Source organism: Thamnophis elegans, chromosome Z (genome assembly GCF_009769535.1).
Source record: "Thamnophis elegans isolate rThaEle1 chromosome Z, rThaEle1.pri, whole genome shotgun sequence".
In the NCBI taxonomy this organism is placed as follows: Eukaryota; Metazoa; Chordata; class Lepidosauria; order Squamata; family Colubridae; genus Thamnophis; species Thamnophis elegans.
Window position 1 is genome coordinate 110,967,066 of NC_045558.1, and position 27,875 is coordinate 110,994,940.

Consider the following 27,875-nt stretch of genomic DNA (forward strand, 5'->3'; position numbering starts at 1 on the left):
ATTGGTTCGGCTGAACCAGTAGTAGTGGCCTGGGTCGCTGGACCCGGCAACAACCCCGGTCTGCCACACCCCTAAACTGGTTCTCTCGGCGGTACCATAGGCACCACCATCCCTTTTTTGCCTTCTGCACATTTGTAGAGCAATTTTTGTTGCACTGTGCATGTGTACACATTGTGCATCAAGCACAGGTGCAGTGCATTCCTGAATGAACTGGCAGTAGCAGCAGCTGGAACCCCACCCCTGCATTAAATCTATGAATAAGGGGTATGCAAGAACTTCTCAGCTGGATTATGGAATGAATTTAAACCTTGTCTGCAGCACCTCATATTTTATATGAACCAGGACAGTGGCACATGGCTGTGTTTATAGAGATGGCATCTTCCCCCAATGGATGTGAAAAATATGATCAGAAATGTGTTGTTTAGATGTTTTGTGTTAACAAAGATAGTACCATATAGTAATTAGTCCATTGATCATTGGCAGAGGAATTTATACAAATGTGATTTCACTGCTGAGAATGAATAAGAAAAGAATTAGTGAGGAAGGGGGGAAGGGCTACCATATTTTTTGGAGTATAAGATGCACCTTTTCCCCTCAAAAAAGAGGCTGAAAATCTGGGGGTGTCTTATACACTGAATATAGCATTTTTTGCCTCTTGAAACCCTACCCCTTCACCAAAATGACCTTGCAGAGCCTGTAGAAGGCTTTCAGAGAGCTCCTGGGCACTGGGGAGGACAGAAATGAGCGAAAAACAGGCCATTTTTGCTCAATTATGCTCCCCAACCCCCAGGAGTACTTTATAAGCCTCCTAAAGGCTATGCATGTAATTTTTTTGACAAAAAATGGACCCATTTTTGTGAAAAATGGCCCATTTGTTGTTCATTTTTATGGGGGGCATCCCCCAGGAGCATTCTGCAAGCCCCCTAAAGGCTATTCATGCCTTTTTTTGGAAAAAATGGGCCTGTTTTCGTGAAAAACTGGCTGTTTTGGGGAGGTTTGCAGAGTGCAAAAACTTTTTTTAAAAGTTGCCTCTTCAAAACCTTGGTGTGTCTTATACTCTGGTGCATCTTGTACTCTGAAAAATATGGTAAATAAATAAACAAATAGACAGCTGTATTTAAGGAAATATGAATTTAGTTTTTTGTTTCTGTTCTGGAAGTTTAGTCTCCTCCTCCCATAAGAGACTTTGAAAGAAAAGGGCACAAAATAGACGTCAGTCAATTTGAAATTTTATTCAACTGTATTTGTAATTCCCATTAAGGAAAAAATGGGAATAAGTGGTAACATGCTTTTCTGCTTACATCACTAACTGAAATAATGTATACAGCATGGAATTAAAATCTTGTTTCAAATTTCTGGAAGTAAAGGAAAAGTACCTGGCTTCAATGTTTCTTTAAGGAACAGAAATAAGAAATAGTCTGTTTGAATTGAAACCTGCCATCATCTCTCCAAGGATATGTGCCACAGTTATCCTTTGGCTTATTGGTCTATTTACAATATGTGAAAAACACTTTATGAATAATATTTTTAGGGGAAGGGGCATATTTATAAATTAAGTTCACATGCACACAGAATATTTTGTTACTTTCATTAATTGATTGATTTTAATTAATCAAGTGTTGAGATATTTAAATAAGAAGCCTCTATGTACATGAATGAATACTTGAAGTCTATTCCAAATGAGTAATTTCTGCCCTTGAATATGTGATTTATTTATATTGGGTAAAAGACTAAAGGATCATAGGTCTCCTCACCAAAACTGAAATAATTATTGTAGGGCTTCCTCCTGAGGTTTGTGGCTTGGGCATAGGTAATTTCCCACTGACAGAAATTCCTGTTCTTATCACAGTTTTCAGCTCATCAATGTCTACCTCCTTGCTAAGATATAGTTGCTCTAATTTTCTCAGATTGATCACAATTACCTTGTATCAATAACTGTATTGTGCAACTGAGAAAGCAGGTAGGATTTCATAATACAACTCCTAAGAGCAGTAGAAATAACTGCTTCTTCATGTAATTGTGATGGCCCTTAAGGAATGACTCTTCAGAGTACTGCAGAAAATAACGATGAAATATTTTTGGCTGTTTCTATAAGATCACAGTAAAAAAGAATGGTTCATTAATCTTCCAGGAGAACAAAAGTAAATGCAACTATTTTAGTTTGTAACCAAGAATGACCACTGTATTTAAAGGGTTTCAGCTTTTGGTTCTAAGAATAACATTGAGCTGAATGTATTTTTTTTTGCAGTCTATATAACAAGTAAGTGTAAAAAACCTATGTTTTAATTATGAATACTTTGTAAGTCATGTATTGCCTCCTTAGAATAGGAGGAAGCTTCAATATGTTGGTGTTATTATATTTATATTGTTATATATTGAAATAGTGCTGCATGATAGGAAGTGGGCAACTGCTATCTGTATTGTCTTATACAGAGAATTATAATGGTAGAATAAAGGCCAAATACATTCTTATTTTTAGTACTAGCATTGGTAATAAGTGCAATTAAAGTGTTAAATACCAATATTTAACACTTCTTCTTATAAGATAATACCACAAAAAAAAAACTTTTATCCATTTTTCTACTATCTCTTTTTCCCCTATGTGAGGTGGGTAGGTAGGTAGGGAGTACCTACCTACCTACTTACCCACCTCACATATGGGAAAAAGAGATAGTAGAAAAATGACTTCAGAAGCAAAAACAATTCGTCCAATGTTCAGAGTAAGCCCAAGTAAAGTGACAAGCCTTCAACAGGACTCCTTAAGGTTTAGCACTATGAATTTAATATATTTCAGGGGAGAGAAGCTTTCAGATTGAGCAATTGCAAGAAGGGTAGCTTACTGTGTTTACAATAGAGTCTCCATAGATTATTTCAGCAATTAGTGAAATCTTTCAGAAAGCTTCATCCCACATTGTGTGGACAAATATTTAACTGTAATCAGTTAATAGTTTACAATCCTAAAGATTCTAAGGCGGAGGAGATCAAGCAATTTCTCTGATGATTATGCCTCTCTATCATGATTGCTATGCTGGAATTATAAAAAAAAATCAGAATTGTATAACTTTCATTCATATTATCTTAAAATAGAAGTTATCAAATCATTCAATTCATTGACCCTTTCTTGAAATTTCAGGTTGCTCATTTATCTCAAACATTTATTATTTTAAAGCAATCAAGAGTACTTTAAATAATATTACCTATTAATACTTAGAGATTGATATTGACAATTTGGAGAAACCTGTATCAACTCATTTGTGGAAATATCATATATGAAGGAGATGGTTAAAATTGGAAGTATAAAAGGCTGTGAGTGATTAATTAAAACTTTCCTTCCTGGCCATAGATAAAATTACTTACATGTACTTTAGGAAACAGATCTGCCATCTCAGTACTTAAAATAATTTCTACTGTTTCCAGCACATTGGATTGTAATTGATAGAACCATTTAATGTGTGTGTGTGTGTGTGTGTGTGTGTGTGTTCGTTCCAAGATTGATGAGTCAGGAGCCAAAAAGATGCAGATTATATATTTCAATATATGACTTTTCCCCACTTACAATTAGGAATATTGTAAGTGAGATGAATTAATTTTAATCTATTACAGTATATCAGTGAATTTTATGCAAGTTCATTAGAATTTGCTAGCTATTGGACACAAACTGTTGATATTATAATATGAGGAATTTATAAACAGCTAGGGAAAATGTTATGAAATTTATATTCTTCACAAATTGATTAATCATTTAACTGCTTTCTACAGGATTCAAATAGATGAAATGGCCAACCAGTCTACAGTGAGAGAGTTTGTTCTGATGGGATTTTCTGATGACCCAGATTTGAAAATGTTGCATTCTGTGACGTTTCTTATTGTTTATGTAACAGCTTTAACAGGGAATTGTCTCATTATAGCAGCAATGGCAACTGATCACCACCTTCATACCCCAATGTACTTCTTTTTGGTCAACCTTTCCCTTTTAGATATTTGTTCCATCTCCACAACAGTTCCAAAATCCATAGCTGTTTCATTGACAAACAACAAAGGGATTTCCTTTGCTGGATGTGTTACTCAGATCTTTTTAATGGTCATGTTTGTTGGTGGTGAGCTTGCTCTGTTAACCATCATGGCTTATGACCGTTACATAGCCATCTGCCATCCTCTGCAATATAGGCTGATCATGAATTTGAACACCTGCATTCAAATGGTATCAATCTCCTTCATATGTAATCTGATCAATGGGCTCTTACAAACCAGTATGACTTTTAGATTAAACTTTTGTATGTCAAACATGATTGGCCAGTATTTTTGTGACATTCCTCAATTACAAAAGATTTCTTGCACAGATACAAAAATCAACCAAATCTTGATACTTGTTCTTGGGTTCTTTTTGGCTTCCTTTATTTTTACATTCATCTTGGCTTCTTATATATACATATTTTTGTCTGTGATGAAAATTCCATCAGTTCAAAGCAGGTATAAAGTTTTTTCTACATGCATTCCCCACTTAGCTGTTTTTTTTCTATTTATCACCACCGCTGTATTTTCCTTTATGAGGCCCAAATCACTCTCTTCTCCTTCTGTGGACTTGCTTTCTGCTGTTTTGTACACAACTTTGCCACCAGTTTTGAATCCTATCATTTATAGCTTTAGGAACAAGGACCTACAAAAGGCTCTCAAGAAAATACTGAATAAAATAATGAATTTATTGCACCATTACAAAAATTGAATTCTTTTAAAAATGCTAATTGTAGTGCAACTTTGATGTGATTTAGCATTTGCAGTTTCTTTGTATTCATTTTTTGTATTTATTGATCAGCTTAATGAATGAGACCCTTGATTTACTGAGTACTGTGTGCCTATGTTTACATCCTTGTTTACTTTTATCAATGCCACAGGATGAATTAATAATCCCAATATTTAAAAAAGGATATGGTACAAGCCCTCTAACTTTCAACCCATAAATTTCATTGACATGGGGTGTAAGCTATCTACAAGGTATCTTTGAAAGAGACTAATTGGGTGGATATTAGGCAGTTTGTAGTAGAAGAGGAAGCAGGTTTTTGAAAGTAACATAGTAGTACAGATCAGTGTTTCACTTTGCAACATCTGATTTACAAATCATTTTCAGTGCTATGTGGAGGAATTTGGAGAATTTCTGACAGACAATCAAATCAATTTGCAGAACACATACATTAGAGTTGCCTGGATAACAGTCTTTATCAAGTTAGCCTTCAAGATGGTGACTACCAGGCAGTGATACATTTCTCACTGCATGAAGGTATGTTTCCAGAATCTTTTAAGAAAGCTGTTAGGTACAAAATCCTGACTTGTCCACCAACCTGGACAACTTTTGTCCATTTTCCATCTCCTCCTTTAGGAAAGGTAGTAAAAAAGTTTATTGAATGGCAGCTTCAGAGGGTCTTGCATGAAACTGGACCCCTTTGGCAGCCTGGATGTGAGAAAGAGACATTAGTCATGTTTGTCAATGATCTGTGGCATGACTAGGAGGAGGTAGTACATCCATTCTTGCTCTCCTTGACCTCAGTGGCTTCAGTATCATCAATCATCGTATCCTTTTGGGTAACTATGGGAACTGGGTCTGGACAGCACAGTTTTGTGCTGATTTGGCCCCTTTCTCAATGGCCAGTCCCAACTGGTATTGATAGGGTTAAAAGTCCAGCCCACAAATGCTCCTTTGTGGCATGTCACAGAGCTAAGTTCACTCCCCATTCCTTTTTAACATCTACATGGATCTGTTAAGTGAAATCATCTGCCATCATGGTTTGAGATCATCAGTATGCTGATGATACCTAACTTTATATTTCTATTCCAGGGGTGCTGTTACTGCTGGAGGATGAGATAGCATGCCCCAGACAGGCAATTCTTTTTCATGGCTCAGCAGTTTTTGCCTCAATCACTCAGGCCCTGGTCAACTTTTCCCTGTACTATGCCATGCACTCTATATCGGGTTCCCCTTAAAGAGCATTCATAAGCAACTTCTGGCTCAAAATGTGACTGTGTGAAAAATACTATGATAGCCCATATAACATCTTTGTTATGTGAGTAATATTAACTGTCAGTTTGCTTCTGGGTCCAATTCAAGCTATTAGTTATTACATATAGACTTCTTTATTGCATGGTTCATAGCTATCTGAGGAACTCCTCTTGTGCCAGCAGAAAAAGTAAGTTGCAGATCCCATTGGTCAAGGAATTTCAGCTGTTGTGGTCTAGGAGATGAATGTTTTCTGCTGTGGTGTCTGTCCTGGGCACTGCACACCAGAATAACTAGACACAAGGACAGTTTTTTTCCCCAAATGCCATCAATCAGCTTAACAGCTAATTCCCACAACTCTGTCAATAATTTACTAAGAATATTACTATTATTATTCTTTTCCTGCCTAGTAACTATCTCTCCCCACTTATGACTTGTATCTTTCAATTTAAATTGTTTTTATTTGTTTCCTAGTACGATTTGATGGCTTATTAGTAACTTTAACTATCACTAAGTGTTGTATCTTTTTATTCTTGATGAATGTATTTTATTCTCCTTATGTACACTGAGAGCACATGCACCGAAGACAAATTCATTGTGTGTCCAATCACACTTGGTCAATAAAGAATTCTATTCTATTCTATCATACCTTGCAAGGTGACTTCTGCCTTCAACCTTATGGCTTTCCTTACTATCTTAAAACTTGCTGATTGACCTGGGATCCGGACAGGGGCATGCCATAATGGAGGTGGTTATTGGATTAGAATATCTCACCTGCACTCTATTGCATACTCTCCACTATCTTAGCTCTTTTCTTGTTATTTTTATTCTATTGTCTTATTATTTAAAGCTTTTATATTGTTTTTATCAGATTTGAAGTCACGTGTCAGCAAGATGGGCTGCAAATAAAATTATTAAATAAATAAAATAATACATTGGAATAGTTTTAGTAACAGTTGTATCACTATGCCACATCAATCTTCTGTCAGATCTTCCTGTGCACCCTTATCTAGCAGGGGAAAGGCCACATCAAATACTACTATAATATGTGAATTTCCATCACAGATTTCAATCATCTCCAATAGATTTGCATTTTATTGAATCAAAATGGCCCCACCTTGATTCTTTGATTTAAGATGTTGAAGCAGAGAAGCTCAATGTTTTCCAGAATTCTCAGATGGAATGATGCATTAATTTTGGAAATATTGATAACACTCGGGTGAGACTTGGAGATGAGAAATGCCCAAGTGAGGGTATTTCTTGCTTGCCTATTATTCACATGCAGACATATTTTGCTACCTCAGAATTACAGGGCTCTATGTGTGTCCTGGCCATTTTGTGGAAAATGAGCCTTAAACATTTGAAATTTTTTACTGGTTACCCTATTGTATGTAGAAGGAAAAAAAATGGTATGTGAGCCTGCCAACAAATAGTGCGTGCAAGAAAAAAAATGAGGCCGATGATGACTAATCTTGGGGTCATACTGGAGGCTCCGAATATCAGATAGAACCTTGTCACACTAAGTTACACCATAACAATGAGAATTATAATTTATTTATAATAATAAATTATTTATTTATTATTATAAATAATATATTTAAATATAAATATTATTAATATTATTAAATATTTATATTTAATAAATATTAAAAGGTTAATATTTTTTGGGAAAAAACACCGAATTCAACTTGATATTAACTTGATTTTTTTTGTGACCATAAAATGCTTACAAATTACTATTTAATGGTTTAGCATTAAATGTAAGAATGTAAATGCATGTCTTAATACTGAGAATTACTATTTAATCCCTTTAATTTGCATAACAGTTTCTTCAAAATGGTGCAGTAACAGTCATTATTGACTTCAGGCATCCATTTGAGCGTACTTTCTATGTTATATTGTTTTGCTTTGGATAGTGTGTGTACCTGTAACTCTGTCTTAGGTGCAGGCAATATAATAGATGTGGCAGACAGTGTTGGAGAAGCAGGTTTCCCATGAACACTCCTCATCTTCTTTTCAAAAGCAGTGAAGGTTATCTTGAACCTTACTGTTGAATAGATCTGGGTGAATTTTAGTTGTGATACTGTAGCATAGATTACACAGCTCTAACTGCAGTGCCCTGAAATATGTATATTCAAGTGTGACTCATAGCCACAATTATTACTAGGATCAAAATGCAGAGTTCTGGGCCTGCATTGCAATAGCATTAGTGAATGGTATAGCCTTAAGACACAGAATATTCTCTTGTTTTCAATTAAAAGTTCCATATCCAATTGGTCATCTTCAGTTTTTGGAACATATTTGGTTCCATTCGGTTCATATAAGTCTGAAGTTGCTTTCGTATCGTGGAAAAGAGACATTGTTTCGATATTCACATCAGTGGTGGGATTCAAATTACTACTGGTTCTGTGGGCGTGGCTTGGTGGGTGTGGCTTGGTGGGTGTAGCAGAGGAAGGATACTGTAAAAATCTCCATTCGTTCCCAACTGCAGGGAAAGGATACTGCAAAATCCCCATTCCCTCCCAATTAGCTGGGACTCAGGAGGCACAGAATAGATGGGGGAGGGGCCAGTCAGAGGTGGTATTTACTGGTTCTTTGAACTACTCAAAATTTCCATTACCAATTCTTCAGAACTAGTCAGAATCTGCTGAATACCACCTCTGATTCAAGTGTCCAGAAATGGAGGCAATGCTAGGTGCTGCAGGCCCCATCTTGGCTCCATCACATGGGAGCAGCCAAGCGCGACAATTGGCTGCTGCAAATAGAATCCTATAGTTCTGAGTTTTTGTATGATAGTGTAGATAGAACTATGTAATTTTGCTATTTGTGGTGAATTTATTTAGAAATTTTATGAAATAACTTGTTAAAAAATTAAAATTAAGTCATGGTATATAGACTCTTAACTCATTTTCAACAAAAATGTCAGATAAAAGCCTGTAATTTTGAGATAGTGATGTACTTCCCCAATTTCCCTAATCTATAAATACATTTCACAACTGATATTTACATACCCCATATGGAAATTTAAAGTTGGTGTACTATAATTGCCCAATTCCAATATATGGTACTGGAGAACTGTGAGACTCTTTGATGAGTTTTAGTCACCTCTCATAAATGCTTGTGATCATGTACAGAAAACAAAGCTGATTTCCAAGACTCAAGGATGGAAATAATGACTTTGTCTTTGTATATACTATTTTACTTTCTCCCCCAATTGTTCATGTTAAGCAGGCTATTACATATGCAAGTTGTAACAACAATGATTGAATGATAGAAATGTACTTATTTATTAATACATATAAGGTGGAACTTCTGGTCATGACTATAATTTGTTCCATAACTTTGGTTGCAACTTGATTTGTAAACAAACAACAGAAAATTTGGTGCTTACAAAAAACCCTGATTTGGTCTTGGTCAGAAGCATTCAAGATCAGAAGTTTTACTGTACACACACACACACACACACACACACACACAGAGAGAGAGAGAGAGAGAGAGAGACTTTCTATATCACTTTATAGGTATTTAAGCGAATTCTAACATGCATTCTTCTGCCAATTTGGATTCCATTTGAAGATTAAAAATTAGAGAAGATTAAAAACATCAGAGAAGGAAGTGTTTAAAAAGATGATTAACTAAATTGCATACTTGTTAGTAAAACTCTTGATAATGTTGTGAAACAAACACCGCCTCCAAGGAGTAATTCCTTGAAGAATCACAGATAACAATTATTTTTTTTAAAAAAAATGCTATTTGCTTTAATAAGGGTCATAGTTAATCACAGCAATGCACTGACTTCTAAAGAAAATTTAAGTGAGTACAAAACATCATTTCTTTTGAAGAAAAAGTAAGAGTTGCTAGGATGCTGAAGAAATGAATCAGTTCTAAAGGAAGTAGGGCATTGTGATAAGTCTTGTTTTTGAAATTGCTGTTTTTACTAAAAATGACTATATTTTAAAATTAAAAGGTTTTCTAGAGGGAAAAATTGTAATGGTAAAGATAGGAAACTCACTTGCTCTTTTGTAAGTGAAGATTTGTTTCGCATTGTAAAATGATGATGAGTTTTATTTAAATACTACAAAATATAAGGATGATTTTTATCTATTTCATTAAAAGTTTCATTCAAGTAGCTAATTTTTGAAGAGAAAAGATTTCCATCTGATTCCAAGGAAGATTTTGATAAACAAATAAGTAAGTAAGTAAATAAATTTCTCTGAAGAGATTGAACTGCAGTCAATGTGATATGAAATCCAGTATACCATTCTTTAAATGTGGTGCTTACTTTTCAGATAGTAAGAAGAAAATGTAAGTGTTTTTTTTTTGTTACATATAAGAATACCAACATTTTGGAAGCTTGATTTTCAAATGCCATACATTCAATTTTATATTATCTGATTAAGTTACCATATCTCATTGCACAGAATCCCTATTTTGTATGTGAATAATACTGAAAAAAAGTTGTTAGCTTAGAGTATGGCAACTGTTTATATCTGAGCCTTTGAAAGTGTGAGTGGGATATTTGTAATGTAGAATCTTGCAAGGGGATGGAAGGATATTGCTAAAAGTGTATTCCTCATCTTTCATGTCCTTGTAACTTTTTTTTGTAGGATTAAACAAGTGGGATGACCAACCACACTTCCGTGAGATATTTTGTTCTCATGGGATTTTCAGATGACTGGAATTTGCAAATTTTACATGCTGTGGTATTTCTCTTTGTTTACTTAATAACTTTAATGGGGAATTGTTTCATTTTAATGGCAGTAGCATTTGATCAACATCTCCACAGTCCAATGTATTTCTTTTTGGCAAACCTTTCCTTGGTAGATATTTGTTCTATCTGTACCACAGTTCCCAAATCGATAGTTATATCTCTGACAAACAACAAAGAAATTTCTTTTGGTGGATGTGTCACACAGGTCTTTTTCATGGTTACATTTGTTGGTAGTGAGCTGACTTTGTTAACTACTATGGCTTATGACCGTTACGTGGCCATCTGTAACCCTCTGCAGTATAAGATAATCATGAACTGGAATGCCTGCATTCAAATGGCAGTTGCCAACTGGATTTGCAACCTGATCCATGCAGTGCTGGAAACAGGGATCACCTTTAGATTAAATTTCTGTAACTCAAATATGATTGGCCAATATTTCTGTGACATTCCTCAGTTACAAAAGATTTCTTGCACTGATATAAAAGTCAATCAAATTCTGATACTTGTACTTGGGTTCTTTTTCGACTCTTTTTGTTTTGCACTCATCTTTGCTTCTTATGGTTACATCTTCTCCACCATAATTAAAATGCCATTGGTCCAAAGCCGACATAAAGTTTTTTCAACTTGCACTCCTCACTTGACTGTTTTTTCTGTATTCATAGTCACAGCTGTGTTTTCATACATGAGGCCAAAATCACTTTCGTCTTCTACAGTGGATTTGCTTTCCGCTATTTTTTATACCATTTTGCCACCAATTTTGAATCCCATTATTTATAGCCTCAGAAATAAAGACATCCAAAATGCTGTTTTGAAACTACTGCAAAATGTCATATACTGTATGAATTGATGGCAAAGTATCAATTTTTATAAAGATTAAACATACCCTCTGGATTATCTTACCCTGCAATCCAAGTGGCTCCCTTCCTTATTATCTCCTGGAAGACCTTAATCATCTGACAATTTTTCCAGCTTTGTAGTGGGGTGACTATAGAGCTCTTATTAGAAATATTTTGTATATAACATGGAAGGTTTTTTTGTCTGATAATGCACTTTTGTTTTTCTTCACTGATTTATTGTTCTTTTGTAATGTAAGCCATTCTGAGTCATTTTGGAATTGGGTAGATTTAAATATTTCCAATGGTAGGACTTAATGAATCAAGTATTATTTGCATTAATAGATTTCATATCAAGATAAAAAGGATTTAATTATGTAGAACTCTTTTTCCAAGTTAAATATAATTATTGGTCACTATTTTAAATAGTGTCTTTTAAGAAAATTATTCTAGATGAATTACATGACAAAAATTCTCTTTTTTCTGTCAATTTTCTTCTCATTTACTACTTTCTTAGATTTAAATGCTGAAGGCCAGATCAAGTTAATTGTTTTGTTTGCCCATTGATAAATTTTGTTTCTGAATATAATTCTAGGCAATAATATGATTTTGGTACATTTAGTCTGAATAGCTTGCAACTAATAAATATATTTTTAAAGAAAAGTTTCTGACACATTTGAAAGTTCTTTTTTTAAAATTTTAATCAAATTAAACGTAACACAATATTTTGGATTTTTTTTCCAATAAAAAAGCATTTGCAACCACATACATTGACCAAATGTTATCTAGTTATTATCATTTGAGGTAATTAATTTTATGGTGAGCAAAGAAAAACTATAACATATAAGCAATTCTTAATATAAACATAAAGGAAAATAAAATATATCTAGTTTTACATCAATTAATTACATAATTTAATAATTTTTGTTTTCAGTTGTTATATACAAGAAGGCTCAGTATTACTATCAGAGAATCACCTTTTAACTTTATATTCATGAATAGTTTTTGGATGTGATAACACATGCTCTCTTTTTTTCTTTTTTCTGTTTGGTATTTGGTAATATTTTGTGCCAAATTGGAGGGAGGGAAGGAGGGAGGTAGGGACAGAGGGAGAGAGGGAGGGAGGGAGAGAGAGAGAAAGAGAGATTTCAGTGTAGTAAAATATTAAAGACAAAGTGGGGATGATATCCTGATTTCCAAGCAGCCCCTTTACTCCTGCTGCTGCTTCTTTAAGAGTCTGACTTTTTTTACCCTTCTTTGGCTAATCTTTTCTGTATTTGTCTAGTCTCTTCTGATTTTGATCAAAAATAACATGTTCTGAATCTGTGACTTGACATAATATGCAAACTTCAACTGTGAGTCTCAGTGGAACACTCATGCTCTGGCGTTATCATAGCTGTTATGTGTTTGGAAGATTTTGTATATTACAATCTGGATCCTATTTAAAGAGAATGATTGAGTTGCAAGAATGATTAAACTTTATTTATTTCTGAGAAATCAATGCAATATATTTAACATGTTGAATAGAATTTTAACATTCAAAATGAAGGAACCTATTTAGACATGTAGCAATATCCCATAACAGAAGACTGATTGGTTGAGTAGACAATGGATGCAATGGCTCAGTGGTTAAAGTCTCTGAATTGTCAAAATAATAATAATAATAATAAAAAATTCAAAAAAAAGTTTCTGAGTTGTCAGTTTACAATCTACCTTAAGATCCAAGTACTGTGTGATCGGATGAATTCCTATTACTAGTCCCAGTTCCTGCCAACCTAGTAGTTTGAAAGAATGTAAATACAAGGAGATAAATAGGCACCTCTTCAGTGGAAACATGGCCATTGAAGTGTCTTCAGACCGCACTGATTCCCTCGGCTAAGAAACAGAGATGAAAACCACCCCTAGAGTCAAACATGACTGGTCAGGTTAAACCTTTACTTTTATCTTTAAACAATGGTCATTGTTCAGAGGAAAATGATTACTTATACAAGTAGTACACTTATGGAGTTCTGAATCCAAAATGCTTGATGGGGACCAGGCAGATAAGTTGCAGAAATTTGATGAAAAGCAATTGACGACACAACAGTGTGATATTTCAGGGAACTTTCTGCTGATATCATGGCAAGATTGGAATTTTCCCCATTAGTGGGCTCCGAAAGGAGATAAAGCCACTGTAGTGGTGGCAAAGAAAAGAGGGGTGCCCTGCAGGTCACAGAGAGTCACAATCTCAAGAAATAATGTTGATGTTCAAAAGCATTAAGGACACTATGATAATGAATTTTAGGGAGATAAATGCAAAGTATAGATGGGAAAATAGAAAATATTTTACAAGGGACAATAAATAAAGACCAAAATGTCTAGGAAAAGAAGGAGACAACAGAAAGAATGGAGAAATAGACAGAACAGACAAATCAGCAAACAAAGCAAAAAGACAAGAAAAAGAAGATAATAAGGATTATAATGACCGATGAAACAAATCAGGGGTAAAGTATTTTAAGAGATTTAAAAATGGAATGGGAAGATATTTTTGAAAATGAGACAGGGGTTTGGGCAGATATTTTGGAAGCTTGGCAGCATAAGATGATAGAGATGGGTGAAATAGTCAGACTAAACAGTAAAAATGTAGATGTAGATAAAAACAAAGACCCATGAGAGTAGTATGGGAGACATGCCAAAAAACAAATAAGAATTGAAGTACTAAAACAGGTGAAAGATGATGGATAGAAAGAAAATCATGGATCTATAGATGTTGGCCAAAAGAACAAAGAGCAGTGCTAAAATAATTGTAGTGAATCCCTTGGAAGTTTGTACCTTGGGTATGGGAAATTTTCCACTGGCAGGAATTCCTGCCTTCATCACAGTTTTCAGCTTGTCAGTGTCTGCTCCTTGTGAATATCTAGTTGCTCTAATTTTTGCAGCTCAATCACATTTTATTTCTATCAACTACAGTGACAATGTGAGAGATTCCTTTGATGTTTTAGTAAATTCTGCCCTGTGCAAACCTAGATATGATGACTTTACTTTTTATTGATAAAACGCTCTGAGGTTGTTTAGGTTAGAGAGCAGAAAGAATGAAACTCTATGTAAATGTAATATAGTAAACCACAAACTAGTGCTCAAAAAAACCCAGCCATTTATATTACTTTATGGTTTAATGTGTTCACCTAAGAAATTAAGTGTGATTCCACAATGCAACTCTCAAGACCAGAGTGAACAACAATGATTCTTTGTGGAATTATTATGGTCCCCAAGGAATGACACTGAAATATTATAGAAAACAGCAGTGACAAAATAGTTCTTCTGTGCACCAATAAGATTATAGCGAAGATGAATGTCACACTCATTTTCAAAGGGAATCGAGGTAAGCACAATCTTTTTAGTTTTTCTAAATCCTTGACTAGTGTTTCTAAACATTCATAACATTTTGGTTCAATTAGTTCAGTTAATGTAATTATTAAGATTCTATATAATGAGAAACAGTTCTAAATTTAAATATTAATAAAATATGAGACATTTATTCTCTTACTGGAATAGGGGAAACCTACGCTGTTATCTATTAGATTATATTATTTTATATTTAACTGTTATGATAGGAATGTGAACAACATCTGTCCCTGGAAACATTTGCAAGACCTGTCTGAATGGTAGATTAAGGATAATATATATTATTATTTTAAATAGTAGTAATAGTATTTAATGTATTTCATACTTCTTATATTATTTCAAAATTTTTAAAACCATATCAATACATACATACATACATACATACATACATACATACATACATACATACATACATACATACCAGGAAAAAAGAGGTAATAGAGAAACTAACTTTGGAAGCAAAAATAATTCATCTAATGTTCAGAGAAAGTCCACATAAAAAGACAGGTCTTCAACAGGAGTCCTTATGATTTAACAGTATGTCACTTACATGTATCAGAGGACAGCAAGATTTCAGCCGGAGCAATTGCATGTAACTTATACTGTACTCACAATAGATTATCTTTAAATGCTTTCAGCAATAAATTTAATCTTTTGGATATCCTGATCTCAAGTTGTTTGGATCCATATCTAATTGTAACTATTGTTATAAAAAGTGTAAGGAGCGTTAAGCATATTCTACTTCTCAATGCTGGAATCATAATACAATGATAATTTCTAATGTTCATTTACACAGGATTAAAATCAGGAATCACCAAACTCTTCTGTTCACCAGGCCTTTCCGGCAGTTTCATACTGTTCATCAAATGCCTTAATTTTATCATAGAAAAACAATTTAATACATACTACTTTCATTAATAGTCCCCAATGATACCTGGGCACCGCTATTGGCCACTTTGGAGAAGCCTGCTTAAACACTGTCACAAAACAAACGTCAGTTCTGGCAATATAAAATATGAAGGAGATGGTCAGGAAGACTAATAGAATGGAAATGATGATTTTGAAATATTCCTTCCTACTCCAAAAAAAGTCAGTTATATGCATTTTAGAAAACAGAGGGGTCATTTGATTACTTAAAATAATAACTCGTTTTTCTTTCTAACAGGGTAGATTATAATTTGTATAGCAATAGCACTTAGATTTATATACCACTTCATAGTACTTTTACAGCCCTCTCTAAGTGGTTTACAGATTGCCCACAGAAATCTGGGTTCTCATTTTACCTACCTTGGAAGGATGGAAGGCTGAATAAACCTTGAGCCAGTGAGATTTGAACTGCTGAACTGCAGCTAAAAGTCAGCTGAAGTAACCTGCAGTATTGAACTCTAACACTGCACTACCTTGGCTCTGTATAATTATTGTTAGACTCATGGACCCATCAGATATAATTGTTTTCATGGGTAGTTATAAGATTGTATGAACCTGGATCCAGACTGATCCATATTACATATTTCATTTATTTTTCTATTAACAAGGAAAAGTGTCAATAGGAGGAATATTATTTTAAGCAATCTTTGACAGCAAATCATGAATTCTAGGAAAATTGATTACAATTTGCTAGCTATGGGACCTACCCTATTGATATTCCAATCACATAATATTGTTAGGTGAGCAGTTAGAAAATTGGATGGAAAGTGTTATGAAATTTATATTCTTCACAAATTGATTAATTATTTAACTACTTTCCACAGGATTCAAACAAACGAAATGAACAACCACTCTACAGTGACAGAGTTTGTTCTGATGGGATTTTCTGATGACCCAGATTTGCAAATGTTGCATTCTGTGATGTTTCTTATTGTTTACATAACAGCCTTAATGGGAAATTGTCTCATTATATCAGCAGTGGCTATTGACCACCATCTTCATAGTCCAATGTACTTCTTTTTGGTCAATCTTTCCCTTTTAGATATTTGTTCCATCTCCACAACAGTTCCAAAATCCATAGCTGTTTCATTGACAAACAACAAAGGGATTCCCTTTGCTGGATGTGTCACACAGATCTTTTTAATGGTCATGTTTGTTGGTGGTGAGCTTGCTCTGTTAACTATCATGGCTTATGACCGTTATGTAGCCATCTGCCATCCTCTGCAATATAAGCTAATAATGAACTGGAATGCCTGCGTTCAAATGGTAGCAATCTCCTTCACATGCAATCTGATCCATGCTGTAATAGAAACCAGTATGACCTTTCAATTAAATTTTTGTTTGTCCAACACAATTGGCCAATATTTCTGTGATATTCCTCAGTTACAAAAGATTTCTTGCACATGTACAAAAATCAATCAAATGTTGATCTTTGTTCTTGGGTTCATTTTGGACTCATTTATTTTTGCATTCATATTTGCTTCCTATGCCTATATCTTCTTTGCAGTGATGAAAATGCCAACAGTTAAAAGCAGGCATAAAGTGTTTTCGACCTGCACTCCCCACCTAACTGTTTTTTCTTTATTTATCATCACAGCTGTATTTTCCTATATGAGACCCAAATCACTTTCTACTCCTTCTGTAGACTTGATTTCTGCTGTTTTATACACTGCTTTGCCACCCGTTTTGAATCCTATTATTTATAGCTTTAGAAACAAGGACCTACAAAAGGCTCTCATGAAAATAGTGAAAAAAATAAGAATTACATAACATTTTTGGAGTCACTGATCTCTTTCAAAAAATAACTGGTACAACTATGATTCAACAATTGCAATTATAATTTATTTGTATTTAATGTATCTGAATGAAATAACTTGATATTAATTTGAAGGTAGCTTCTTATATTTAGAGATTTAACTGTTTTTTTTTCTTTATTTATGGCTACTGCTTACACTCTCTACTCCTTCTGTGGACATGTTTTCTGCTGTTTTGTACACAACTCTAAGATCTTACCTATTCACCATAGTTAAGTTAATGCCTTAGGATTAACTAATTTTAACAGAAAAGAAGAAGTTAGGAGAAAGGGGAAAAATAAGAAAAAGTGGAATTCGTGATAGCCCAAGATAAAATTGATAAAAGAGGAAGAAGGAGAAAAAAAGTTGTATTAGTAGATTAAAGGGAATAGTTGTATGATTAGTATTGTTATGCAACTAATTAAGAAATAAAGAAAGTATAGTATATTGTTAATTGTAGAAAAAAATGAAATAAATGCTCCCTGTATCAAAATGTGACTAGAAGATATTTATTATTTATAGTAAAATAGACTAATAGAGAAATATGAAATAATATTTTGGTGCAATTTTTAAGGGGCAATTAAAGATATTGTTTATATTTTAAGAAAAATGAATTTAAAATGGAAAATAATGAAAGAAAGTAACTTGGTTGGAAGTGAAAACCAAGCTATGATGTAAAATGGATTATGTAAATGAGGAAAGATCCAGTCAACACTTTGTTTCTATAATATCTGTAAAGTTATATTAAAAAAATAAAAAAAATTGGAAAATAATTTGATGAACGCATTTGATAAATAAATAAAAGTTTCTCCCGGCCACAGGTGGCACACATAGACATTTGTTAAAGCACGTTAGTTTCCCCTGTTAGTTTTAAAACTGCTAAACTATTATGAAACTCTTTTTAGATTTGTTTAATGTAATTGTAATGTACAAAGTGACAAAAGAGTGAGGTTTCTTCCAGTTGTCTATATTTTCTTTTAATTTTTCCGTTACTTCACCAACAACTCCATGAAATATTATTGAAATTTATTAGTCTAATTTATTACTCTTTGTTCTCTTTTCATAAAATATTAGGGTTGGAAGGGTTCTCAGGGGTCTTCTAGTTCAACTGCCTGCTCAGTGCACAAATCATCTTTCTTTTCTTTCAAAAATAATTATTTTTGAATAATAATTATTTTTGAATAATACTTATTTTTAATAATTATTATCTTTGAATAATAATTATTTTAAACAATAAATATATTCCACTTTAAAAATTTAAGATAGTAAAAGTTTTTTTTAAAAAAATCTACATAAGGTAATATGTTTCCTTCATCTCAAGTTTTCATTTATACATTTTAGTGGAAGAGGCAATTCTGAAAATATATACAAGCCAAACTTTTGAGAGCTTATAGGCTAAATTCATACTTGGAAACATACTGCTGGTCTAGAGAATTATTGACTGTAGTTGCCATTATCTCCCAACAGATGAGTGGTTACATTTTGTATAAGTTAAAGTTGCTGAATAGTGTTCCAAAACATGGATAAAGGCATAAAAACTGTTCTCTGTCTCTCTAACTCAAAGTATGATCACAAAAGTTTCACCAGCCAAAGTGAGGGAAGGCCCCCTGGCTATTGCCACCATTTGAAAATCCAAAATTGTTGAGAGTTCACAACAGCCTCCATTTTATGGTCCTGTATTTTATGGGAATGTCATTTCATTCTCGATTGAAAATGTTTTCTGAATGAGTAAAAATTTCTGCTTGTTTTGATTCCAGGTTAGCATTTTGTCCTCTTCATCTCAAAACACTGTTTCAGATGTAACCCATGAAGAGTCAAGACATGAATAAATTGGAGTGCTTTTATTAAAAGTTGCACCAATATGACAAATAAGTCTGCTGTTAATTCTTCATGTTCATCTTTATCTAAGGAGTAGGCCACCTGAAATACTACTACATTGATACTTTCAATTGTATCCCATTGACTTGTCTGTATATCAATATGTTCATTTGAATGAAGTGAAATGGTTCTACTTTGATGCTTTGATTTACATTGCTGAAGCAGAGTAGCTCAATTTTTCCCAGAATTTTGAGATGGAGTGATGCATTCTTCTAAAGCCACTGGTAACCTTTCAATGGGATGTGATGATGAATAGAATCCTTTCTGTGCCACTTATTGACATACAGACAAACAATACTTCCGCAACCTTCATCATTTACAAATACATCACACAACCGATATTTATGCACCCACATAAACTTTCTTGTTTGTTTGTTTCACACTTTTATTACTTTTGCAAATAACATCTTCCTCCTCCTATTTTCCCTACAATAAAAACCCTGTGAGGTGAGTTGGGCTGAGAGTAACTGGCCCAAGGTCATCCAGCTGGCTTTCAAGGCTAAAGCTGGACTAGCCTGATACCTTAAAGACAAAACTGGGTTTCATATCATAATTGCCCTGTTCCAATTCATAATATTACCATAGATGGAGTCACTGAGGCAGTTGGCATGAGCTTAAATGGACTCTGGAGGATGCTAGAGGACAGTGAGGCCGGGAAGAACATTATCCATGGAGTCATGATAGGTCGGACATAACTTTACAACTAACAACAGCAATACATAGTATATGAGAACTGCACGGCTCTTTGGTGGGTTTTATTCATAAATGTTTGTGATCATGTAAATAAAACCAAATTGACTTCCAAGTATTCAGAATAAAAATATTTACTCTGTCTTTGTATATAAAATTTTTTGTATTTGTATAAAATGTCTCTGTATAAAATATAATATTGTGTCTTTGTATATATTGTGTCTTTGTATATTAGCACAACAAAGAATGTTCTTTCTGTGCCAACTCAGAAAGTTCAAACCGCCCAAAAGAGCTGCTGATTCTGTTCTACAGAGGAATTATTGAGTTTGTCATCTGCACTTGTATAACTGTATGGTTTGGCTCTGCAATGAAACAAGACAGACACAGAGTTCAACAGATAATTAGAACTGCAGAAAAAAAATTTGTACCAACTTGCCTTCCATTAAGGACCTTTGCATAAGTTAAAAAGAGGGCTCTGAAAATATCTACAGACCACTTACATTCTGGACATAAATTGTTTCAACTTCTACCCTCAAAATGATGCTATAAAGCATTGCACACCAGAACAACTAGATACAAAGAATGCCATCACTCTGCTAAACAACTAATGCCCACAATACTGTCAAATTATCTACTAAGACTGTATTACTATTATTTTTCTCTTCCTCCCTAGTACCTATCTCTTTCTTAGTACCTATCTCTTTTCACTTATGACTTTAACAATGTTGCTTGTATCTTTAAAATGTATATTATTTTATTTGTTTCCTAGTATAATTTGATTGCTTATTAGTAATCTATGACTATCACTAAGTGTTGTATCTTATGATTCTTGATGAATGTATTCTATTTTATATATATATATATATATATATACACTGAGTGTATATGCATCACAGACAAATTCCTTGTGTGTCCAATCACTTGGCCAATAAAGAATTATATTCTATATTTTACTTTTTGTCCAAGTGCTTACAGAACTGGACTCAAGTGGGACAGTTTCAGATGTAATTTTAGAAATAAAGATGGAGGCATACCAATCTATTTATTTATTCATGTATGCTTATCAAATATACTTTTTTATTTTCAATTTTTCATAACATACAATCACATGTATACTATTACATAGCCAGTATCCTATTGTATTAAGTGGCAATTACATCAATTCCTCTTGTCATCAACACCCAAAAAGATAAAAACCCATTATTAGCTCTTCTGCTCTCCATACACCTCTTTCTTCTACTTCTCTCCTACCTCCTTTCATCCCTCCAGCATCCTTTCCTACTCTACTTCCCCTTCCTTTCTCCTTCTCCTCTCTCTACATTCCACTCCTTCTTATCCTCCTCATCTTCCCCCCTTACCCTCTCCTATCTCTCTCTTCCCATCTTTCTTCTCCCTTCTATTTCCCACTCTTCCTCTCATTTGTGTATTTCTGCTTCTGAGCAAACTCCAATCTATGTTGATAGTATTTATATTTCCATAACAATATATTTAACATATCCTAGTTTTAAAGAAAAAATAAGAGAAAACAGTATACATGTGCAATCATATTACATTAAAATCTAACACCCCTGTCAAACCTCCCTCCCTCCCACCCTCCCCTACAACCCCCCCGCCTTCCCTCCCCCGACTTCCCAGAACCCATACATGGTATAAATCTTTTAAAAAACCAATCTAAAATATATTGGAAAAAAGAATGTATGTATTTTAAGAGCCATATTCAAGTTGCTAATCTTTTGAAGATTAATCTGATACCAGGAGAGGTCATGACTACAAGAACGTTAAATAAATAAAAATAAATAAAAAGAAGGGATGGAATTGTAATCAGTGTCATGTGAATATGATTAGAATTTTAGCATACAAAGGGAGGAAACCATTTTAGATATTTGGCAATATTCCAAAACAGAAGATTTATTGCGAATGAAGACAATGACAGTTATTCAGAAGAATAAGTTAATATTTTAACCTTAAATTTAACTGAAAAATTAAATTGTAATAATTGTTTACACACAAACACACAAGCATACACACACACACACACTGTAGAATTTTAAGGGTGCTTTTTCCCTGCAGTATTTTTTTTCCAGAGATTAAGTTATTTGTGTGCTAAATTTGATTGAAATCGCTCAAGGTGTTCCAGAGTTATGTGGAACACACACACATAGATGGATGATAGATAGATGGAAGATAGATGATGATAGATAGATAGATAGATAGATAGATAGATAGATAGATAGATAGATAGATTGATTGATTGATTCTACTTTGTTAATACAGTATCTGTTTTAAGATATATTAGAAGATTGATATGCACTTATTAAGACTATTCCATAGGAATTATTTCTACTCTTCCTGGCTCAGCTCTGTTTTGTGCAATGGGTAATCTATTGATGTTTAACAAAAGATTTTTAAAAAACTTCTGTTGTAGAGGTTCCTCTGGAAGTTTGTAGCTTGGGCATGTCTGGTTTCCTATTGGCAAGAATTCCTGCCCTCATCATAGTTTTTAGTTTCTCAATATCTACCTCCTTTCTGAGATCTGATTGTTTTAATCCACCCAGGACCCATGGTGGCATAGTGATTAGAATGCAGTATTGCAGGTTAACTCTGCCCACAGCCAGTAGTTCAATCCTGACCAGCTCAAGGTTGATTCAGCCTTCCAACCTTCTGAGATCAGTAAAAGAAGGATCCAGATTGTTGAGGCTAGATGCTCACATTTATAAACCACCCAAATAATGCTGTAAAGCACTAAAGAGCTATCATATTATTGGAGTATAAGACACACTGGAGTATAAGATGCACCAAGGTTTTGAAGAGGCAATTTTTTTTTAAAAAGTAGGTAGGTAGGTAGAGGGATAGAGAGGGAGAGAAAGAGAAAGGAATACAGTAGGTAGGCAGGAAGAGAGAGAGTAGTTAGGTAGGTAGATAGATAGATAAAGGGATAGAGAGAGAGAGAAATAGAGATAGAGAGATCGAGAAATACAGTAGGTAGGTAGGGAGAGAGAGGGAGAGAGAGGGAGAAATAGAAAGAGATAGAGAGAGAAATACAGTAGATAGGTAGGGAGAGAGAGAGAGTAGGTAGGTAGATAGAGGGAGGGAGGGAGGGAGAGAGAGAGAAATACAGTAGGTAGGTAGGGAGAGAGAGAGTAGGTAGGTAGGTAGATGTTTCCAGGTGTATTTATCCATGTACTGGAGAAGGAAATTGTTGACAGTCTGCAGCACCTAAGACTTTGTTTCTGCTGCCACAGCACTTGATCAATCTAATTCTCATCAATCAGTTAAAAGGCTTTCCAAAAGGGGCAAAAATGTTTTTGCAATGTGCAAACCTCCCAAAAACGGCCCGTTTTTCACAAAATGGGCCCATTTTTTTTCAAAAAAAAAGAGAGGCATGAATAGACTTGGGGGGGCTTACAGAGTGCTCCTGGAAAGCCCAAAAACGAGCCAAAAATGGCCATTTTTTTGCATAAACAAGCCCGTTTTTAGTAAAAAAAAAATTCATGCATAGCTTTATGGATGCTTATAGAGTGCTCTGCGGGGCTGGGGTGGGGGGCAAAAAAGGCACATTTTTTGTTCATTTCTGCCCTTCCCAGCCCACAGGAGCTCTCTGAAAGCCTCCATAAGGGTATGCACAGCCATTTTTATGAAGAGAGTGGGGCTTTGGGAAGCAAAAAATGCTGTATTTGGTGTATAAGACACACCCAGATTTTCAGCCTCTTTTTTGAGGAAAAATGTGCATCTTATACTCCAAAAAATACGGTAGTATATAATCCTAACTGCTATGGAATGTTACACTAAATACCTAAATGCTATTGCTATTTATTTTCTCAACTCCCTTTACAATTTCTTTGTATCGACATCAGTGGTAGCGGGGACATTCTTTTCATGCTGCAGTAAATTCTGCACTGACCACAGAGTTGAACAAGACAATTTCACTATTTTCTTCAATAGAAGTTCCACATTTTTTTAGTGTAGAGAACAGAAAAAATGAAAATCTGCCTAATGAACCAAATGAATGAACCAAAATGAACCAAAAGCTGATGTTCAATACAGTCCATGATATTATTTCATGGTTTAATAAATGTTGTGCAATTAAGAAACCAAGTGTGATTCCATAAAGTACTTCTCAAGACCAATGGGAAAAACAATGGTTCTTTGTGGAATTGTGATGATCCCCAATGAATGATTTTCTGATGTATGGCAGAAAAAAAAACAGTAACAAAATATTTTTGTTCTCTGCTACATGTAAATGTCCAAGTAAGATTACAAGTAAGAATGGTTCACTGATATTTCATAATAACACAAGTAAGTACAATCCTTTTGGTTTATCACCAAGAATGACCAACGTTTAAGGATATTCAATATTTTTTCTGAGAGTAACATTGATTTTAATGTAATTATTAACAGTTATTAACAGTAAAGTTGTAACATTTAAATTTAAAGAGTGCTCTATGTCAGATATGAGTACAATATGAGTGATGAACACTTTTACTGGAATAGTAATTTAATAATATTTTCTTAATATTATATGTTTTCAACTTCCAGTTCTTCACAATAACCTAGGACCTTAAAAACAACATTATTATTAATATTATACTCAAATAATTTAATAATATTACAATTAAATACTTTAATAAATTAAAACACATTGTAAAATTATTTATAATATTACAATATATTTTAAAATTGTTATGATATTGATATGCTATCTCTTGTCTTATATATAGAACTGTCCTAATAGTGGAATAAAAGTTAAATAGAATACTATTTTTAATGTTAGCAATAGTATTTAATACATTCTATATTAGTTCTTATAAAATACTATTAACTTTAAAAATGTTATGCATCCCAATGCTGGAATCATAATGCAATAAGATTCTATAAGTGTCATTCATATTTCCTGAAAAGGAGGTTCACAAAACTCTTCAACTCACTGACACTTTTATGATTTTTCGAATTGTTCATCAACCCCAATCATTTACCGTATGAAAATAATTGAATAAATACTGCTTAATTAACAATAGTAATGAAATTTAGGAATAGAAATTGAACACATTGAGGACCCTTGTCTTAAACAATGTATCAATGCAAATAATCAATTCTGGCATTATAAATATGAAGGGGATAATTAGAATTTGAAGTATAATAGGATGGGAGTGATGAATTAAATATTTCCTTTTTGACCTCACATAAATTATAGAAAAAATGCCACCTGGGTATTTAAAATAAGTTCTAATTTTTCAAAAAGATTGAATTCTGATTGGTACAAGTATTCTATAAATTAATTCTATCGTTTACATTAAAAAATATAAAAATGTCTCAGCCTGCAGCCAAATGGATGAATACTAAATATTTCAATATATAATTTTATTTTCTATTTACAAGCAGTAGTCTTGATAGAAATAATAATTGTTTTTAAGTATTGCAGATAAGTGATTTCTATGAAAGTTTATTAGAATTGCTTAGCTATGGGACACATTATTGATATTCCAGTAGTATTGGATGAGAACTTTATAAAATGGAGGGGGAAATGTTATGAAAATTATATTCTTCACTAACTCGCTTAACTACTTTCCATAGGATTCAAACAGACGAAATGGCCAACCAGTCGACAGTGAAAGAATTTGTTCTGATGGGATTTTCTGATGACCCAGATTTGCAAATGTTGCATTCTGTGATGTTTCTTACTGTTTACATAACAGCCTTAATGGGAAATTGTCTCATTATATCAGCAGTGGCTATTGACCACCACCTTCATAGTCCAATGTACTTCTTTTTGGTCAACCTTTCCCTTTTAGATATTTGTTCCATCTCCACAACAGTTCCAAAATCCATAGCTGTTTCATTGACAAACAACAAAGGGATTCCCTTTCCTGGATGTGTCACACAGATCTTTTTAATGGTCATGTTTGTTGGTGGTGAGCTTGCTCTGTTAACCATCATGGCTTATGACCGTTACGTAGCCATCTGTCGTCCTCTGCATTATACAATGATCATGAACTGGAATGCCTGCGTTCAAATGGTAGCAATCTCTTTCATATGCAATCTGATCCATGCAGCATTAGAAACTAGTGTGACTTTTAAATTAAACTTCTGTGGATCCAATGCAATTGGCCAATATTTCTGTGACATTCCTCAATTACAAAAGATTTCCTGCACAGATACAAAAGTTAGTAAAATGGTGATACTTGTTGGGTTCCTTTTGGATTCTTTTATTTTTACATTCATATTTGCTTCCTACATCCATATCTTCTCTGCAGTGATGAAAATACCAACAACTCAAAGCAGGCATAAAGTGTTTTCGACCTGCACTCCCCACCTAACTGTTTTTTCTTTATTTATCATCACAGCTGTATTTTCCTATATGAGACCCAAATCACTTTCTACTCCTTCTGTAGACTTGATTTCTGCTGTTTTATACACTGCTTTGCCACCCGTTTTGAATCCTATTATTTATAGCTTTAGAAACAAGGATCTACAAAAGGCTCTCATGAAAATACTAAAAAAATAAGAATTACATAACATTTTGCAGTCTCTGATCTCCCTCTCTCTCTCTCTTTTAAAAAAAGTAACTATGATACAACTATAATTTGCAGATATAATTTCTTTGTATTTAACATATTTGTTTGAAGTAACTTGATTTTAATTTGAGGGTGACTTCTAGTATTCAGGAATTTAATAGCTTTTTAAATGTCTCAATTATTCAGTTATTAAACCTAAATCCCATCTGTTCCTGTTTCCTGTTTTCCCTGACAACAATGATCTCAGATATATTTGGCTAAGAGAGAATGGTTCTTTGGATAAACTTTCCAAATGGAAAGTTGTACAATTGGATTTCCCCAGTTCTAGTCTAACAACTATATATTACAGTTCTCTTTAGAGAGATGCTAGATTGTATATGCTACCATAAAACCATGATTGGATGGATGGATGGATAGATAGATGGACAGACAGATGGATGGATAAACAGACATATTGACAGATGGTATATAAATAGATAGATATGGGCAGATATTTCTTTTCTGTGAAACATAGAGCAATATCTCCAATTCATAATAAATAATTAAATTTTCATGTTAAATTTAGCAACCAAAAAGTAATGTAATTAATATGTTTTCTATTTAAATATTTCTCTTTCTTGTCTGTCTCTGCCTCCCTCTGTTGCAATTGAATCAAAATACTTAAGTAAATATTGTGTCAATCCATTTTTTGATAAAGTTTGAATTCAAGTAGATATTGAGATCATTCTGATCAGATGTTTAACTGTGCAAGACAGACAGAATTATTGTTTCTTTCCATCATGAATTAATAATATCCTTAAAATCCTGGACCAAATTTCTTATTTTTTATTTTGATCTGCCAATCCTGTAAAAATGGAATTTCAACAATACTCTGCCAGATGAAAAGACAAAAAATAAACAAAACAAAACAAAAATAAGTGTGTGTGTGTGTGTGTGTGTGTATAACACTATCACACTATCATGATGGATTGATAAAAAAGGAATGGTGTCCAATGATCATAGACATGGGACCATGTTATCATTGTTCAACATAATTAATGGAACCCCAGCGAACAGACCCATTTGAACTATTGTGAAAAAATAACTGGTTGTTAAAATACTAACGTGCAATGCCATTTCAATTAGCTTACATATGTACTGTATATAAATACACCACAT

At 33.7% G+C, this 27,875-nt stretch overlaps 4 protein-coding genes across 4 annotated transcripts; all 4 read left to right on the forward strand.

Annotated features, from left to right (window-relative positions):
* The first annotated feature begins 3,766 nt into the window (after positions 1 to 3,766).
* LOC116521440 (olfactory receptor 14A16-like) lies at positions 3,767 to 4,723 on the forward strand. Its single transcript, XM_032236114.1, has one exon. The coding sequence runs from the start codon at positions 3,776 to 3,778 to the stop codon at positions 4,721 to 4,723; it is 948 nt and encodes a 315-aa protein (XP_032092005.1). The 5' UTR covers positions 3,767 to 3,775.
* A 5,888-nt stretch (positions 4,724 to 10,611) lies between these two features.
* On the forward strand, positions 10,612 to 11,547 carry LOC116521441 (olfactory receptor 14C36-like). Its single transcript, XM_032236115.1, has one exon. It carries the CDS (start codon positions 10,612 to 10,614, stop codon positions 11,545 to 11,547), a length of 936 nt encoding a protein of 311 aa, XP_032092006.1.
* Positions 11,548 to 16,675: 5,128 nt separating this feature from the next.
* Positions 16,676 to 17,614, forward strand: LOC116521442 (olfactory receptor 14A16-like). The gene has a single exon (XM_032236116.1). The coding sequence runs from the start codon at positions 16,685 to 16,687 to the stop codon at positions 17,612 to 17,614; it is 930 nt and encodes a 309-aa protein (XP_032092007.1). The 5' UTR covers positions 16,676 to 16,684.
* Positions 17,615 to 25,783: 8,169 nt separating this feature from the next.
* LOC116520649 (olfactory receptor 14A16-like) lies at positions 25,784 to 26,707 on the forward strand. Its single transcript, XM_032234929.1, has one exon. The coding sequence runs from the start codon at positions 25,793 to 25,795 to the stop codon at positions 26,705 to 26,707; it is 915 nt and encodes a 304-aa protein (XP_032090820.1). The 5' UTR covers positions 25,784 to 25,792.
* The last annotated feature ends 1,168 nt before the right edge of the window (positions 26,708 to 27,875 follow it).